The 17,704-nt window shown below is 36.6% G+C and overlaps 1 protein-coding gene across 1 annotated transcript in view; it reads left to right on the top strand.

The window, feature by feature from the left end:
- Positions 1 to 17,704, top strand: part of MTA3 (metastasis associated 1 family member 3) — a 208,647-nt gene that overhangs the window by 178,876 nt on the left and 12,067 nt on the right. Inside the window, exons 13-16 of the mRNA XM_072635755.1 lie at positions 35 to 186; positions 2,559 to 2,781; positions 9,973 to 10,059; positions 12,629 to 12,775. Coding sequence (XP_072491856.1) covers positions 35 to 186; positions 2,559 to 2,781; positions 9,973 to 10,059; positions 12,629 to 12,775 — 609 coding nt within the window. The remainder of the gene's footprint in view (positions 1 to 34; positions 187 to 2,558; positions 2,782 to 9,972; positions 10,060 to 12,628; positions 12,776 to 17,704) is intronic.

Here is a 17,704-nt window from a genome sequence, read left to right as displayed (position 1 = left end):
TAGAAATTTAGCTACATTATTTTCTTATTCTTAGCCACACAGTCTCACCAATGGTATTCTTGGGGGCCACCTAACATGCAGTGTAGATTATGTGCAACCTGTTGGCTGTATTGGAAAAAATATGGTGGCCTGAAAATGCCAACACAAACAGAAGAAGAAAAGCTATCACCCAACCCAACTACAGAGGTATGTATGTAAGAGGCCATATTTTTTTTAGTATTTGATGTTGAGCATGTGTTTCTCAATGTCTTGGTCTTTCTTAGTAAACAAAAATTTAAGTTTAAAAATTATTCAGTAAATATCTATTAAGCACCTTGAGTGTGAAACAGATTATGTTAGTGTCAAGGGTAGTTAATAAAATGAGATAATACATAGTCCAGTTTAGTAGCGAGATCAAGCATACACAGAGATTACTGTAAAACTTAATTAATGTCTTAGAGAAATGCAAAATAAAATGCTATGTGATATGCCACAGACAAATATTACCAGTAGGTTGATGAAGAGGTTTCGTGGAGATAGTGACCTTTGAGTTAGGTTTGAAAGGATGGGTGGAAATTCAGCAAACCAGGAGGTTAGCAATAGCTGCCATTCCAGGAATAGGGACAGCACAGGGCATTTTTAGGGAGAGTATGTCCTGTGACTGAAGTATAGGGAGGAGGAGCATGGATTAAGACTTGGATAGGTAGACTGGCACAAGTTTATAGAAGACATGCAACAGAGTTTTAGCTCTACTTTCTGGGCAGTAGGCAGATTTTTGAAGCAGATGAAGAACATGATCATAGCTTTATTTAAAGAAAATTGCAATGGGAAAAAAGAAATAGATTTAGGAGTAGGAAGTGGAGGCCAGAACTGTTTAGAGGCTCTTGCAGTAGGCCATATAAGTGCTCATGAGGATGTGTACTAGGATGCAGAGGAAATAGAGAGGAATGGATGGATGCAACAAGTATTGCAGAGTTAGAGTCAGGCCTGTTAACTGATGAGATTTGCGAGTATTGTACAGGGAAGAGGAAAAAATAATGCCGTTCTTTTGAAAATAGGAATTTGGATGACTGGTAGTGCCACTGAAAGAAAAATAATGAAGTTTCAAAAGGAAACATGCCTACCTTAAGGGGTAGGATGAGGGTAGACACAGAGGAATGGTGAGAGAGATTAGTGTGTTGTATCTAAAGCTGAAGGCAGAGCAAATACCTCCGCTCATAAAAGGGTACACTGTGACGTCATGGGAGAATAGTACATATAAAAGGCCATGGGATTTGATATTTAGGCATTCATTAAGAAAGAGGTTTCTATACAGTAATGAGAGTGGAGAGCAGTGTGCAGTGTCTTGATCACAATGGGTGGTGAAATATAAGCACCGAGTTCAGCATAACATTTTAACATCTTTGCATCATTCACTGCATTAATCACTTATTGATTACCAAATTAAACATTATTGAAAATATTGGAGCCAATCTTTGCACAAATCTTCCTTCCTCCTACCAAAGGCACTGAAATGCTATAGTAGTTCCCAGCCTATATAACAATAAGTGAATTATAAGCCCCATTTCTTTATCATATTTGCCCAATGAAGACTTGTTTTGTCACAATAAAATATTTCCATTATGTATAGAATGCTAATTATTTTTCACTAAAGCCATTTAGGATCTCCCCATGGTGCAGAAGGGACCCTGGGTTCTTTTGTGCTGTGCCAGCCAAGCACAGATTCTATCAAGTCCAACCAAACTTGAAAGACTTCACATACTAGCCTTTCAAGATGATGTATCAATCAGTCATCCGGAGATAAGCCTAGCTGAGTTTCCAGCTGGTTGACTGCTAGATGATTTGTTTTTCTCAGTTACAAGAATTCATAAAGACCGTATACTTAAGGAGTAGCAGAATTACAACCTTGTTGGTGAGGAGTATATCTATACTCATAAAATTATGGATCCTTGAAGTATAGCAAGATGTAGATAAAACGTAATCCAAGTGGTTTTCTTCACAGAAAGTGATTTATTTAGAAAATACATTCTAATGAAGAAGTTATTAGCTGCTATTGAAAAATTAGACATATTAAAGAGGCAAGATGAATGTATAGTTACGTATTTTTTTGTCCATCTTATTTTACTTTTGCCAAATATTCCTTTTCAGACTGTTCTGGCTCTTTGAAAAAAAAAGTACAAAATGACAGGACTTTAATCTTGTGGCATGAGTAATTGAAATGTCAGTGTGACTAAATTCTCTTAGATTGAAAATGTCAAGCTATATTAGACCTTATCTCTACTAGTAAAGAAAATATTTTCTTCTGTTTCTGCCTCAGGAAATCCCTCAATACTAAAGCTGACGACATGAGATTAGCCCTCTCAGTGAGTCCTCAATTTATTTTTTGCTTTTTCCACTTCGGTTTTTTCCATATTGAGAATTATAAGCACATAAGATCCGTGTGATTTTCTTGCCCCACACCTGGTTTTAGGGACAGGCTGTTGAGTCATCTCCGTATCTTAATGAATGCATCAAGGTGCATAATGAAGACAATGCTGAGTTTTATTGCTTTAATTGATTTTTGTTTCTGGTTTTTGCAGGATCCCCGTGTTAGAGGTCACATGTCACGTCAGGCCACACAGGGAATGCCAGTCCGTAACACTGGAAGTCCAAAGTCATCTGTGAAGACCCGCCAAGCTTTCTTCCTCCATACTACATGTTTGACCAAACTTGCTCGCCAGGTCTGCAAAAATACCCTCCGGCTGCGGCAGGCAGCAAGACGACCCTTTGTCCCTATTAATTGTGCTGCCATTAGGGCAGAATGTAAGATGCTTTTAAATTCTTAACTATATGTGCTGTGCTTCTGATCATTTTTCTGTTTTTTTGTTTTTGTTTTTGTTTTCTTTTTGGTTTTTTGTTTGTTGGCAATAAACATCATTTCTTGTCTACAGCCTTTATTTGGTTTAATTTTTAAATTTTTTTTGTCTATTCTAGTTTTTACTTACCAACTTAATGAAATACACTAGAACCTCTCTACAATACTGTTTTCCATAGAGTTCTGTATAAACTTGGTCTCTTTTGTATCCTTTCCAAGAGGTCCTATTAAGTGGCACTTTTACCCTATAAAGTACCACAGGATTGACCCTGAGCCTTTATTACATACAAAGGTATTTCAGTACAATAGGAAATCTTATTTGAATGAGTTAATGTTACAGTTTCATTAAGTCTTATTATTTAACATCTAGCATTTTTTTGTGTGTCTGTGCCACCTCTCATTTTCCCATGAGCATTCACAGCTATTACCCAACATTATCTAAAAGTTTCATAAGTCTCACTGTATTTCTATGAGACTGTAAATTGTAAATACATTTTGCAGACCCTTGAATTACTTTGGATGAGGATGCTGAGAAGAATCTCTTAATCTAAACTCTGAGTGTGGTATTAGACTTTTATTTTCTTGTGTTCAACATTTTTTTCATTGCATATACATATGTCATTGAATCATATATTTCCATGTATTCTTTACACAATTGTATAGCTGTCATTTTCTACACATAGCACTTGACGTTGGGGTTATGAATTTACATTGTCATTGAGCATTGAGTAGATTATCCCATCACTACCCCAGCAACCAGACATTTGCCCAACTTGGGTATGGCAGTCTGAATTCATGCTGAGGTGGAAAAAAGAAAGAATATCTGAAATGCATTTTCCTTCCTGGATACAAACTTCTTACAAAATCATGCAGTTTTGAGATTTAGAGGTAAAACTTCTCTGAGAGAGTAAAAGGGTGCCCCTTAAAGGAAATATAGTAAATACAGATTGCTTACAAAGGTCCTAGGATTTTGGGAAGAGGAGGCAAAATTAAAAACAGCATTGAATTAACATTGATAACCTCATCTTTATTATTCTTTATTGATACTCCCCCTGCATTATAAACCTGAGAATTTTCTTCTTTAAGAAATGGGGAAGACAGTTCTTTGGGTTCAACTCTTCTATTCATCTGCTTTGAAAGACATAACTTTATACGTAATTTAAACTTTGGAAAAATGAGAAGTGAAGCTGTTGAGAGAAAATAAATGAGATTCTACTTTCTTTCTTTCTTTTTTTTTTTTTGATTATCAGGGCCCCAGTTTCATTTTTGTTTTTATAACTGGGGGAGAAATAACACAAATTAAAATTAGTCATTGAGGAAAATTTCCTCAGTGATTCTCCTGCAAATTTATTTGTTAATTTGTACACTAGCTTTGTTTTTGTTGTTGCTTCCGTGAATTGTCATCTCTTTTTTTTTCCTCAATTAAACTGCCTTATTGCCAAAGGAGTCAAGGTTTAATTTACCAGGGTTTGATTTCAGAAATTAATTAGATTATCATCTAAAATAAAACCCCAGCCGTTTGTTTTGGTGAGATTAAAAAAACAAACAAACATGTCACCTTATGTTTTCTAATCATTTATACTTATCACCTCCAGGGAGAATATTACATTTAGAATGTGATTCTTACAAAAGCTCACCCATGCTCTGAGGCTTTAGATTTTCATTTTTCTGCAGAGAAATTTTTGATGAACTATATTTTTCTAGCACCTAATTGATTACATTTTACATCTTTATAGCCTTTCTGGGTGAACCCTATTACAACATTAACAATAGTTCCTTTGGTTGCTTAATTCCTTTACAGAGGCATTCAGATAGAATGCTGACAAACAAGGCATATTTATTATTTGATCAGGTAGGAGTTAGTAATTATGAAAGAAATGATAATTGACACATTCTGATTGATGCAGCTAATTAAAATTAGAATGTACTTTGAGGAGAACACAGCTCTATTTTTATGTTGGAAAGTTATTTATTTGTTGTTACATAGTAACCACTATCTTGACACACGTCCTCCTAACTTTTGTTTTACATATAAAAATTGAAGTTATATATACATTAGTGTAATTTGACCTCCCCCCACTTCCCCAACCTGGCCATTACGTTGGCACCACCGTTGTTGCTTAATAGTGAGGTAAGAACAATGGTATACTGGGAGAGGTGAGCATAGGTATTCATTCTTATGTAGTAAAAATTTTATAAGTTGAAAGGTTGGAATACTAAAACTGAAGAATATTCTCGCATGTATTTCAGAATATTTGCAAATAGGACATGACACATTTATCATCAAGTTTTAGATCCTTTTTTTAAAAAAAGGATGGAGGGTGGGTATATATTAGCGTTGACCAGCCACATTTTGCTTCTTGTATGGTTTCATAAATGTCACTTTTTAAACATTAAATAAGAAGACAGGATCATCAATGGACAAATCACCATGACCTTTAAGGTTACTAGATCATCCCCATTGTTGAGGTGAAAGCACCAGATATGAAATCCACCATTGACATAACAAATTGAGTTACCAATTAAATTCTGTCGTTTCCTCACCATTGAGTCATGAAAACATGTTGCAGTCAGGGTTGTGAGGTTAAATCGAATGAATGACAGCTTTTCATAGGCATGGCTAACTGCTACAACCCTTAGCCACTGTGGGCTAGCCCAATCATCTGTTTGAATTTCAGTTTCTTCAGCTGTGTAAATTGTGATAATAATTATTTTGAAGGTTATTTTCAGAATCAGATAATATGTTTGTGAAGTGCTATAGAAATGCTAGTACTATTATTACTGTTGTTGCTTTTTATAGTAGTTCAGGATAATAGGCCTTCACATGAAAAAGAGGCCTATGAATTTGTGCCCCACTGGAATTGAATGAGGCGCTCCAATATAGTTTAATACAGTCAAGGAGCTAATCTAACCTCAGAGGGAAAAATATTTGTTCTTGACCATTCTGTAAATGTCTTGAATAGGATTCCATGAAATGTTAAACCCAGAGAACTGGAGATGAAATTTTTGCTTATGTAATAACAGAATTAGTATATCATATTTTTGTATCGTGTTATGGTTGACAAAGTACTTTCCCCCACAAGAAATCTATGAAGTGTAATGCAAATTTTATTACTCATTTTACAGGTGAGGAAGCTGAGGTTCCATTGGATAAAAATGACTTGCACAGCATCATTTGTCTAGTTTAGGAAGTATTGGAGTTGAAATTTGACAGTTGCCACAAAAACCATTGGACTTACCAAGTTTGTGAATATTTTTCCTTCACATGTTCTTGGTTTTTTTCATGTAAACTCAAACCCACTGTGTTCTATTTCAAACAATCTACTTTGCAAGTATTTAAAAAACTGTTACACTTAAGCATATAGATCAATAGCTGAGTAGAGTTAATTTTAATAGTGATTCATCAAATTTGGCATTAAAAAAACTGTAAGTGCAAGTGAGGTCCATACCAAGTAAATAAGCCTAATCATCTGCTAAGTGAATTGGGAATAAAAGAGGCAAATTTCCCTGTCTTAGGAACATGTCACTACCCGTGGAGTTTTTAAGTGGGTATTTCTCAGGTGTAACAATAGACAACAAGTATCTTGTTTGACTTTCAGAGGGAGCCGTATTCTATGGTGTTGCTTAGGAATTATTAATTTGACTTAATCATTTGAGACAAATATTTGTATGTATTATAGGGCCTAAGCATTATTAGTGACCTCAGAATTAGAGTGAAACTTTTGATAATAGATGTTACTTGATTTCAAATCCAGTCTTTCTGGGGAGGAAAGCAATATGATGGAAAGATGAGACTCAGAAGACCTGAGTTTCAGTTCTTGTATTACCAAAGAACTGTGTGACCATGAGCAAGCTGTTTCTCTTTTCTTACTCATCTGTGAAATAAGGGACATGTGCCTTAGATGATCTGTTATCCTTCTTGGGTTTAACATTCTGTGATACTTAACAGTATAACAATCTCATGGATAGCTACAGTGTATTCTTTGCTTGCATTGTTGACAATTTGCTTTAAAATTAGGTACTAAATAAATTTGTGTTGGTATTAAATATCAGTGAATTTGAAATAATCATAGATATGGTTATATCTATGAAGCAAGATGAACTTTTTTAACTTCCAGAATGGGGCTTCACTTGGAAAATAAGAGATTTTCCCATCTTAATTTGCTTCCTCCTGCATTTAAATTTGAATCTGTAGTAATTGCCCTTTCTCAGACTATTCAGAAAGTTCACACCAAAGATACTAGTTTTCATAGCTTACACTACCTAATCAGAAATATTTGTTTTCCCTTAATTCCCACAACATATGGAAGCCAGTTCATGAAACATATTTTTAAGGCCTTTCTCTTGCTGTAAAACTCTTGACTAGCTATAAAATTCTTTTTCTCTCAAGCTGTGGCCCTAGAATTTAGCACCTTGAATCTCAGTTTCTTCCCTTGTAAAAGAATAAAACTTACATTTATATAGAACTTGACAAATTACAGTGTACTTCTTTCTCCTGTAGGAAGTATAGGTATTATTATCTCTGTTTCACAGAAGAGGAAGCTCTCACCTCACTAGTTAATATTACAGCTGAGACTTGAACTCGCATGTCAAAATGCAACAAAGGTCACTTCAGAAGGCTTTAATGTCAAAAACAAAGGAGTTCTATATATAAAATATTACTTACTAGCATCATCAACAGAGGTGCTAACTAGATAAAAATTATGAGCAAGTTATCATAAGCTAAAATGGGTGATTTGATCATACCCACACAGTGCCTTTGTTGGTTTATTTTCCCATCTTTCCCCCTTGACCTTGCCCTACATGAGCATCAGTGCTCCTTCATCCTTTAGCTTTGAGCAGCAAAACTTAATTTTAAAAAGTAATGATAAAAACAGGAAAAGAAAAACAACCTGATACACTTCTGTTGAAGAGTGATTTGACAAGTGAAGTTTTATATATAGGCTTAAACATGTAGCATGTATCCTTAGACCCATACTAGGACAGAATGATAATCTCCAGAACATTATCTAGGGAAAGATTACTTTTGTGTAATAATCTAAGTCTGACATTCAGAATTTGGCACCTGGTATTTTTCTTCAGGATATGAAGCGAAATAAATTTAACTGATGATATGAACACAGTGACAATCTTTATCTAAAAATAATTGGAATGCTATGGTACTTATTTTCATAAATGATTTTCCTCTGTTACACATTTCAAGTGTAACTAAGTTTTAAAGGTCTAGTAAGGTTAAGAAGGAAATATTTTAATATTAGCTTCTCAGTAATTTGACAGCACTAGGGTGTTTGTTCTTTAAGAACCTCCTTTTAGGATTTGTGGAGCACTAAGCAGTTACCTAAAAGTGTGCCAAAAAAAACTTTCATTGTGTTTCTGCTCAAATCTTCTTTAATAAGCATCTATTTAATAAAAGTTTCCCAAATAGAAATAAAGAATTAGATACATGGAAAACAAAGAGATTGGTTCATAAAGCACTCCCAGTGGTTACATTAATAATTAAGAAATTATTTCTATTATGCATGCACACAGTTCATCAGCTATGCCATGGTCTCTGCTATTGTACATGCCAAAATGATAGTGTTAGACTTGCAGATAGAAAGAACCAGATTCAAATCCAGCCTCCAATCTTTAAGCAATGTGACCCTGGCAAGTCATTTATCTTTTCTCAGCCTCAGTTTTCTCATCTGTAAAACAAGAATAATATCTGTATCACTTACCTCACAGGGTTGTGAGGGGCAAATGAAATAATGTACGTTAAGCACTGTGAATATATTTTTAAAATGTCACATAAGTGAGATATCTGAAGCTATTTAATCTATAACTTGTTTATTCTTACTCTCAAAAAATATGAGTTTTAACAGTGTGCAGGGAGAATAAGGGATGAGAAACCTCCAGAAAATGGTAAATTTCACTCTGAAATAATTAAAGTGGAATATTGGAACGTATCATGTAATTCAAAAGACCCATCCTGCTCCCATTGCTTACCTCCCAAGGCTTTTGTGTTCTGAAAGATTCTCCCATTCAGGGAGTTCCCAGGAAGACAAAGGGAAATTTCTGTAGTAGAAGTAGGAAGCCAATGGAGACATTTTTCAGATAATAGGGAATGTATCATAAATACTGAATTGAATTGGTTAAAGCTGCTCTGTTGGGAAAAAAAAAAAATCAAGACCAGTCCCATTTGAGAAAATTCAAAACAAAGCCAAAAGTAAAATCAAAACTTTTCTCAAAGTAAATTTTATTAGGACTCCTGAATGTTCTAGCCCTACAACTTTTCTGATATGAAAGTCTTTCATATACCCCTACTAGTATTATCTATCCACATGATAGCTGATTAAAGCACATCTGGCTGCTTTCCTCTGCCTGAAACATCTAGTGGATTATAAGCAGACTTGTAAGGACTTTTATGAGCTAATATCCATACCAACAGTATCTTTCTAATATCTGATAGATGAAACCCTCTGTCTACAAATAGGCACTTAATCACTCAAGTCTCAGAAGTAATGACATTGTAGGATTCCACAGCAGGGTAAAAAATGAGCCATGAGACCAAATGTCCCAATGAGGGCATCATCTCCTGAATTCAGATTTGCCAAAATAGGTTAAGACTTTCTCATTCTGAACCTGCTGCAGCTGACTGGAGCAGGAAGGGACCTTTCTCTTGTCTTAATCCTGTCAATTGCCCTGTTCAACTGCCACGCAACACTACATTCATCTCACGGTAAGATTGGCTCAATGTTACTTTTCAGAGATCTCTCAGTTACAGTGACTCATCTCAGTTTTCTAATGCCTACACAAAGGTTGTCACTGTTCATATGTAATGCAGTGAACTAAAATGAAAGGCTTTCACAATTGCAACTTTTTTTTTCAAATGGACATGTTAATTTGGCATGTGTGTGAAGGCATATCTATAAAATTCTCTTTTCTGGGGCTTGTGGGTGGGAAGTTCACATTGAATTCAAGAACTGAAAAGAAAGTGTAACTAGAAAAGTTTTCTATTTTTTGTCAACAAGGATGGGGTGGGAGACACACCATCATCTTATTCTGCTTAATATTTTAATTTCCAAAGTGTGTGTGTGTGTGTATGTAGATGTAGAAAATGGGAGGCTTACTGGTGTGTTTGTGTTTATTTCTTTCCTCAGATGCAGACAGACACTCAGAGGTATCTGGAAGTCCTCTGAAGAGCAAAAGCACTAGAAAACCTTTGGCATGTATCATTGGTTATTTAGGTGGGTACATACATTAGGCCTATTTAATAATTCTGTGTGCACATTCCCTCCAAAGCTCATATATACTTTTCAAAGTGACATAAATTAGATCCATTCAGACCTTCAGTGGGTTATGAAATTCCATATAAAGATTACATTTGAAAAATCCTTTATATTGGCTTTTTTTCCCTTTGCTTTTACTCTGAAAAGCCTCAAGCATAAGGGTCATTAGAATCCTTTATTCCATTTTCTTGCAGAAACTTCAGTACTTTCATAATTAAGAATGGTATTGCCATAAAAAGATGGTAAGGCAGTAACCTCATGATTTCTTTGCAAAATTCTGAAATGAATAATTTATATAATGATGGTTATTAATATACCTCAGTGCAAAAATGGGATTGAGTGCGTGCTTGAATTGTTTGTTAGGTTTTCATTTCCTCATAAAAATGAAATGCATTCCTAGGATAACATTAAGTTTTCTTGTTCTGTTAGAGAAATGTATAGATATAAAGTAGTCATACTACGTACTTTAAAGACATCCAATCTTTCTTAAAATCAAGACACAGCCCTTTATTGTGAATGTTGTCATCAGAGCAAATTATGATTCCACAGCTCAAAACAACTCTCTTTATACTTGATGTCCTTCCAGGGAAAAATAGAATTCTTAAGATGTTAGCTTTCCAGTGTCACATGCACATTATGGCATTGGATTAGTTAGTCATTGCAAAGTGCATTGAGGTTTCAGTGTGGATTTGGGAGTCAGAAGACCTGGGTTAGACTCCTAGTTCTGACACAGTATGGCCATGGGGAACAAGTCACAACCTCTCAGAGTCTCAGTTTCTTCATGTGTAAAAAGGAGATGATACTTGCACTGCTACCTGGCATGGCTGTTGTGAGCAAGGGGCCCTTACAAGGGACATATAAATGTGAGTTGCTATTATACTACATTGTAGGGTCTGATTCCATAATCTTGTCACAGGATTTCCTATATTCATCCTTTATACAGTTTTTTGAAGGAACAGAATATTCTCTTGTACTGTATAAGTCTGTTTCCTAGTCAATTGGGGACGCCTCCTTTCAGTCAAGTCACTATACTGACATGGACCAAATTTGAGTAATGAAACATTTCTGTGGGATAGTGAGCCAAGAAGTAGTCAGCCCGGTAGAACCCTTCCAAAGGTACAGTAAAACAAAGTGATTGCCTCGAATCCTCCATTTTTAGGGGACATTTTGCTTCTTTTGGCATTAGGCTGCTGAAAATGTATTGTGACTTGGCCATCAATGGAAAGAGAAGGGAATTAACCAATTGGTACAGAAAGAAAACTGAGGTCCTCATGTGCATACAGTCAACACCTAGTTCTGAGAGGCACCATCCTCCCCCCCACCCAAATTCTTCATCCTTTGTCTCTAAGACAAAGGGCCTGTGGATGTCTGATTGGCACCAATGTGCCTATTCCTTCTTCCACATAATAAATTTTATTAATAATAACAGTAATTACAATAACATTTATAATTCTTTAAGGTTTACTAAATGTTTTCCATGGCTTATCTCATTTGCTTCTCACAACTCTGTGAGATAGGTGGTATTTGTAATTGCCGTTTCATTGATGAGGAAACTGAGGCTAAGAGGTTAATTAATTTGCCCATGGTCCCATAGCTAGTTAAGTGTCTGAGGCAAGATTCAGACTCAGGTCTTTCTGACTTTAAGTCCAGCATACTAGCTACTAAACACTTTGCATTGATCTTTGGTGACATTCCCTTCTTTTTCTCTGAAATTTTTATGCCTACTGACTTATTCTAGGTGTTCATGGTTTCAGATTCTTCCTGTATAAGGATATTAACAGACTGAGAGCCAGGTGTAGTCAAAAGAGCAGAAGATTTAGCTTTGCCAGCTAGTTCCTAGGCATTTGATCTTACTGAGATCACTTACTTCACTGGCCTCATCTTCCTTTTAGAAAATGAAAGGGTCTCCAAAGTCCCTTCCAGCACTAAGCTCCTATGGGTAAGGGTTCCTTTAGAGTGGTTTATCCTGGGTCCTGCACTTCTCCCCAACCATCACCTCAGACCCCCAAGGATTCCTAGTTATAATCTAATTACAGATGGAGATGAAAAATGCTGATTAGGACACCTGGGAAGATAGATTCTGGTTTGATTTCAAGCATGCAGAGTAAAATATTGTTAGTCATACATTTCAGGGGGATTTTCTCAGGGCTACATATCTCCTAGGAGTCTGCTGATTTCTAATGCTATGATCTTACCATGCTTCCAATGAAGAGTCAGGTGCCGTATACCTTTAATGAGATGAATGATTCTGAGTGACCTCAAGTGGCTGCTTTTACATATAGTCCCCACAAAAGGCTCTTATCTAGCACTCAGGAAGAGAGCCAGCCCTTTTTAAATAAGTAGAACCATGGTAACCAACACATGGGGCTGATTCATTATGCACTGCCTTGAAAAATATGCTGGTTCAAAATAAATTGACTTTAAGATCATTAGAAAATGAGATATGTATCTAGTCATTAGCTGGAATGCATAGAGACATTTTAATAACTTGTTCCTTGTTAAGAAAAACCTTATTTCTTGTCAACAGAGATCCATCCTGCAAAGAAACCAAATGTGCTAAGATCTACACCAAGCCTGCAAAGCCCATCCACTAAACGAATGCTTGCTACCCCAAACCATGCATCTCTGAGCATTCTGGGAAAGAGAAACTACAGCCATCACAATGGCCTGGATGGTATGTAAGCTGAGCGCTACAGGGAGACATGATAATAGTCTAAGGCTTTTTCTCCCTTGCTGAGGTCACCATCTTGAGAAATGAATCACAGATATGCTACCGCTAACCCTGGTACCTAATCCAAGCATACCATAGATGCAAGGAGATGGAGAATTTGCTCTTGCCCCAGCATATTAAATTTATTCCAGTGACATTTCTCCAATTTACCTTAAAGGCATAACATTTTTTTGACTCACTGCCCTTCTATGGATAGTTTATGGGAGTGATTTGAAATTCATATATGTGTATAATCTGTGTTTAGGAGGTTGTTTTCCTTGCCTGAGAACGTCCTCTCCCTGACTTTTGAAAGCAAGGAAAAAGTTGACTGTACAAATCAATTTTCTTGAACAAATGTGATGATTTTGCCTTGTGTCTGAGTCATCAGATGGTTTCAGTGGGACCCTTCTACAGTATAGTGGTCACATTTTGGCTTGTGCTTGCCCCTTCCACTTTTAACATGGGCTTTTTTTGTACTTGGCTAGACTACACATCCTACTAAGGGAGCTACCTGGGAATACTTGGAACCAAAGACTGTGCCTTGCATGTAGTAAACACAATAAAATTGTATTGAATAAATGAAAGACCAAGCTAAGAAAAAATGGAAAGTCTGGATTATAGTATATCAACTTTAGCATCATGGTACCTGTGCTGGTTTTGTCTGTAATGACTTTCTTCATTTGAAACTGGACTATATTATGTGCTTGAATTGCAAACATTTCTGGAATAAATCAACCAGAAAATGAACTATACATTTCAGAAGTCCTTGAGTTTACAGCTGTCATGGTTGTTTAAGTGTTCACTTATTTGTATGAACAAGGCTTTTCCCAGACTTTCCATGCTTTGTTGAACTCTAAACTCTCAGTGACAATAGATCACATAGGAAATCCCATAGGGTGAAGATTTCCTCAGAAATGCTTTCCTTCCCCTTGTTTGCCAAGTTTTGATAGTTGTAGTAATGACTGTGGCAATGAAAATTTGGAAGAGGTGGGTAGGAAAACTGCTCATAAATCTTTGGCTACCAGTGCTGTGTTGTAAATATACTTTTGGAGAATACAGAACATTTTTCAACCCTTACAGACTCATCCTATGCCTTTGCAGAAACGTTTACCTGCTCACAAAAATATTAGCCAACTCTTCCCACACTAATCAAAATCTAAACATGCCTACAGTTGGTGTAACTGAAGCCTATGGAAGGGTCAGAGTCAGGAACCTTATCTACTTAAAATTTTTGTCTGATTTTTGCTTGTCTCCAGCTTCTCTTGTTTAAGTCTTTTGGGTCCAGGCTTATTTAGCCGTTTGGGACATTTGCTATAGGAAATTACATCTTTCTATCTACATAATTTTTTTTGTATTTGAGGAGTATGATCCTAGCCACAGAGGTTCTTGAGTAGAACAGTACCCTTTAGCCCAGACAGTAAGAGAATCATCTCTAGCTATGGCAGGAACATCTTGTTAGTACCTCTCCTAGCATCCTCACCCACCCCTAGGGTATTATAGTCATCCTGAGTCTTACTGTCATCTGGTGTGGCTCTTCATGCGTTCTTTCTCAGTTCTTTTTCTTTCTTAAGGGAGAGTGCTTCTCTCCTGGGTGGTGCTACCCCCTTGGAGAAGATCAGCCTCATCTGGCTTCAGTTTTCAGCAGAAGCCACTTTTTATTTGAATGATTAAGGCCAGTTCCCTGGTCCCCTCTTACTACTTACAGAAGGGTGCAGAAAGACAAAACGCAGTTCTGACATGGGATTTCTGCATTTTTCAGAGAACTGAGACATTGCTTCCTGGACTTAAGCCCGCATGGGCAGGTTTCTCTGAAAGCCTCTCAGGCAAGGGAACAAGAAGAAATGTACTGACCAGACTAAACATAGAGGTCCCTAGTTCATAGGGTCCTGCTGACCTTCCTTTTGGGGGTCACACTGCTGTAGATTAACCTGCTCACCATAAACATAAGTCTTCAGAAGCATCACGTGTTAGCCACTGTCCATTTTTATGAAAAGCTGCCCATGAGCTAAATTCAGAAGAGAGAAGTACCAAATTATAAGAATTATTTCAGGTTCTATGACTCCCACCACTTCTCTTGCCTGCCTCAGCCTCATTTATTCATGTTTTCTCTGGCCTGGCATATTTTGGCAATTTCTCTCCTCTATAGCATATTTTTCCATAGAAAGGATGATTTTCCTTGAAGCTTGCAGAAGCTAGTCTCCCAGGCATCTGTATTGGAGACAGGGACAAAGAGGGTTTGGAGAATTATCAGTAATGCATTATTGATACTTCAAGGACATCTAGGTGGTGCCTTAGTGCATGGAGGGCCGGGCCTGCAGTCAGGAAGGCTCATCTTCTTGAGTTCAAATCTGTCCTCAAACATTTACCAGATGTGGGACCCTGCACAAGTCACTTAACCCTGTTTACTTCAGTTTCCTCACCTGTAAAATTAGCTGGAGAAGGAAATGGCAAACCACTCCAGAATCTTTGCCAAGAAAACTTCAGATGTGTCACAAACAGTCAGACATGACTGAAAGTGTACTGCTAATGATAATAACTATAAGCTTCCTATGTGCCTGGCACTGTACTAATAAGCACTTTGTTGTTATTATCTCACTGGATTCTCACAACAGCACTAGGAGGTAGGTGTTATTAAGATCCCTATTTTACAGATAAGGAAACTGAGGCAAACAGCAAGTAAGTGATTTGCCTAGGATCACACAGCTAATAAGAATTGAAGGCTGGATTTGAACTTAGGTCTTTTTGACTCCAGGCCTGATGCTTGAACCACTGTACCACCCAAATGCCTATTTGTCCTTTCAAAACCTCCCCAAATGTTAGTCTATAGTATCTCAATCTTAGTTTTAATTGCTTTCATTTCTTTTGCTTCTTCCTGAATGTTAGTACAAATGTAGTACTTTACCTTCTAAACTGCCCTGAAAAGGATTCTGTTGGGCATCATAGTAGGGGAGAAAGCATGATTTATTTTTTAAAATTGATTAATTTATTTATTTTTAGTTTTCAACATTCATTTCCGCAGATTTTGAGTTCAAACTTTTTTCCCCTCCCCTCCACCCCAAGATGACATGCATTCTGATTACCCCTTTACCCAATCTGCCCCCGCTTCTATCACCCCCTAACTTATTCCCTTCCCCTTTACTTTCTTGTAGGGCAAGATAGATTTCTATACCCCATTGCCTGTATATCTTATTTCCAAGTTGTATGTAAAAACAGTTTTTAACATTTGTTTTAAAACTTTGAGTTCCAAATTTTCTCCCTTCTTTCCTCCCCATCTACCCTCATTAAGAAGGCAAGCAATTTGACATAAGTTATTTATGTGTATTTATGCAAAACACCTCCATAATAGTTATGTTGTGAAAGACTAACTATATTTCCCTCCATCCTATCCCACCCCCACTTACTCTGTTTTCTCCTTTGCCCCTGTCCCTTTTCAAAAGTGTTGGCTTCTGAATACCTCCTCCCCCAATCTACCTTCCCTCTTCCCTTCTGTCATCCCTTCCCCCCATCTCACTCCCCTTACTTTCCTGTAGGGTAAGATACCCAACTGAGTGTGTATGTTATTGCCTCCTTAAGCTAGCTCCAATGAGAATAAGGTTCACTCATTCCCTCTCACCTCCCCTTTCTTCCCCTCCATTGTGAAATCTTTTTCAACGCTTCTTTTATGTGAGATAATTTGCCCCATTCTATCTCTCCCTTTCTCCTTCTCCCAATATATTCCTTTCACGCCTTAATTTTATTTTTAGATATCATTCCTTCATATTCAACTCACCCTGTGCTCTCTATCTGTCTGTCTGTCTGTCTATCTATATTTCCTCCAACTACCCCAATACTGAGAAAGGTCTCATGAGTTATAAATATCATCTTTCCATGTAGGAATGTAAACATTTCAACTTTAATAATTCCATTATGATTTCTCTTTCCTGTTTACCTTATCATGTTTCTCTTGATTCTTGTATTTAAAAGTCAAATTTTCTATTCAGTTCTGATTTTTTCATCAAGAATACTTGAAAGTCCTCTATTTCATTGAATATCCATTTTGTTCCCTGAAGGATTATACTCACTTTTGCTGAGTAAGTGATTCTTGGTTTTAGTCCTACTTCCCCTGACCTCTAGAATATTGTATTCCAAGCCCTTTGATCCTTTAATGTAGAAGTGACTAGATCTTGTGTTATCCTAATTGTGTTTCCACAATACTTGAATTGTTTCTTTCTGGCTGCTTGCAATATTTTCTCCTTGACCTGGGAACTCTGGAATTTGACCACAATATTCCTAGGAGTTTTCCTTTTGGGATCTCTTACAAGAGGCGATTGATGGATTTTTCTAATTTCTGTTTTACCCTCTGGTTCTAGAATATCAGGGCAGTTTACTTTGGTAATTTCTTGAAAGATGATGTCTAGGTTCTTGTTTTGATCATGGCTTTCAGTAATTTTTAAGTTACCTTCCCTGGATCTATTTTCCAAATGAATGATTTTTCCAATGAGATATTTCACATTGTCTTCTATTTTTTTCATTCTTTTGGTTGTTTTATAATTACTTGATTTCTCATAAAGTCATTAACTTCCATTTACTCGATTCTAATTTTTAAGGAGTTATTTTCTTCAGTGAGCTTTTGGACCTCCTTTCCCATTTGACCAATTCTGATTTTTAAGGCATTCTTCTCAGTGACTTTTTGGACCTCTTTTGCTATTTGGGTTAGTCTGTTTTTTAAAGTGTTGGGTTTTTTTTTTCAATTTTTTTTTGGTTCTCCTTTACCTGTTGACTCATTTTTTGTGGTTTTCTTGCATCACTCTCATTCTTCTTCCCAATTTTTCCTCTACTTCTCTTACTTGATTTTCAGAGTCCTTTTTGAGATCTTCCATGCCTTGCAACCAATTCGTATTTTTTCTTGGAGGC

This window comes from Notamacropus eugenii, chromosome 1 (genome assembly GCF_028372415.1).
Source record: "Notamacropus eugenii isolate mMacEug1 chromosome 1, mMacEug1.pri_v2, whole genome shotgun sequence".
In the NCBI taxonomy this organism is placed as follows: Eukaryota; Metazoa; Chordata; class Mammalia; order Diprotodontia; family Macropodidae; genus Notamacropus; species Notamacropus eugenii.
This window is presented reverse-complemented; position numbering and strand designations above follow the sequence as displayed.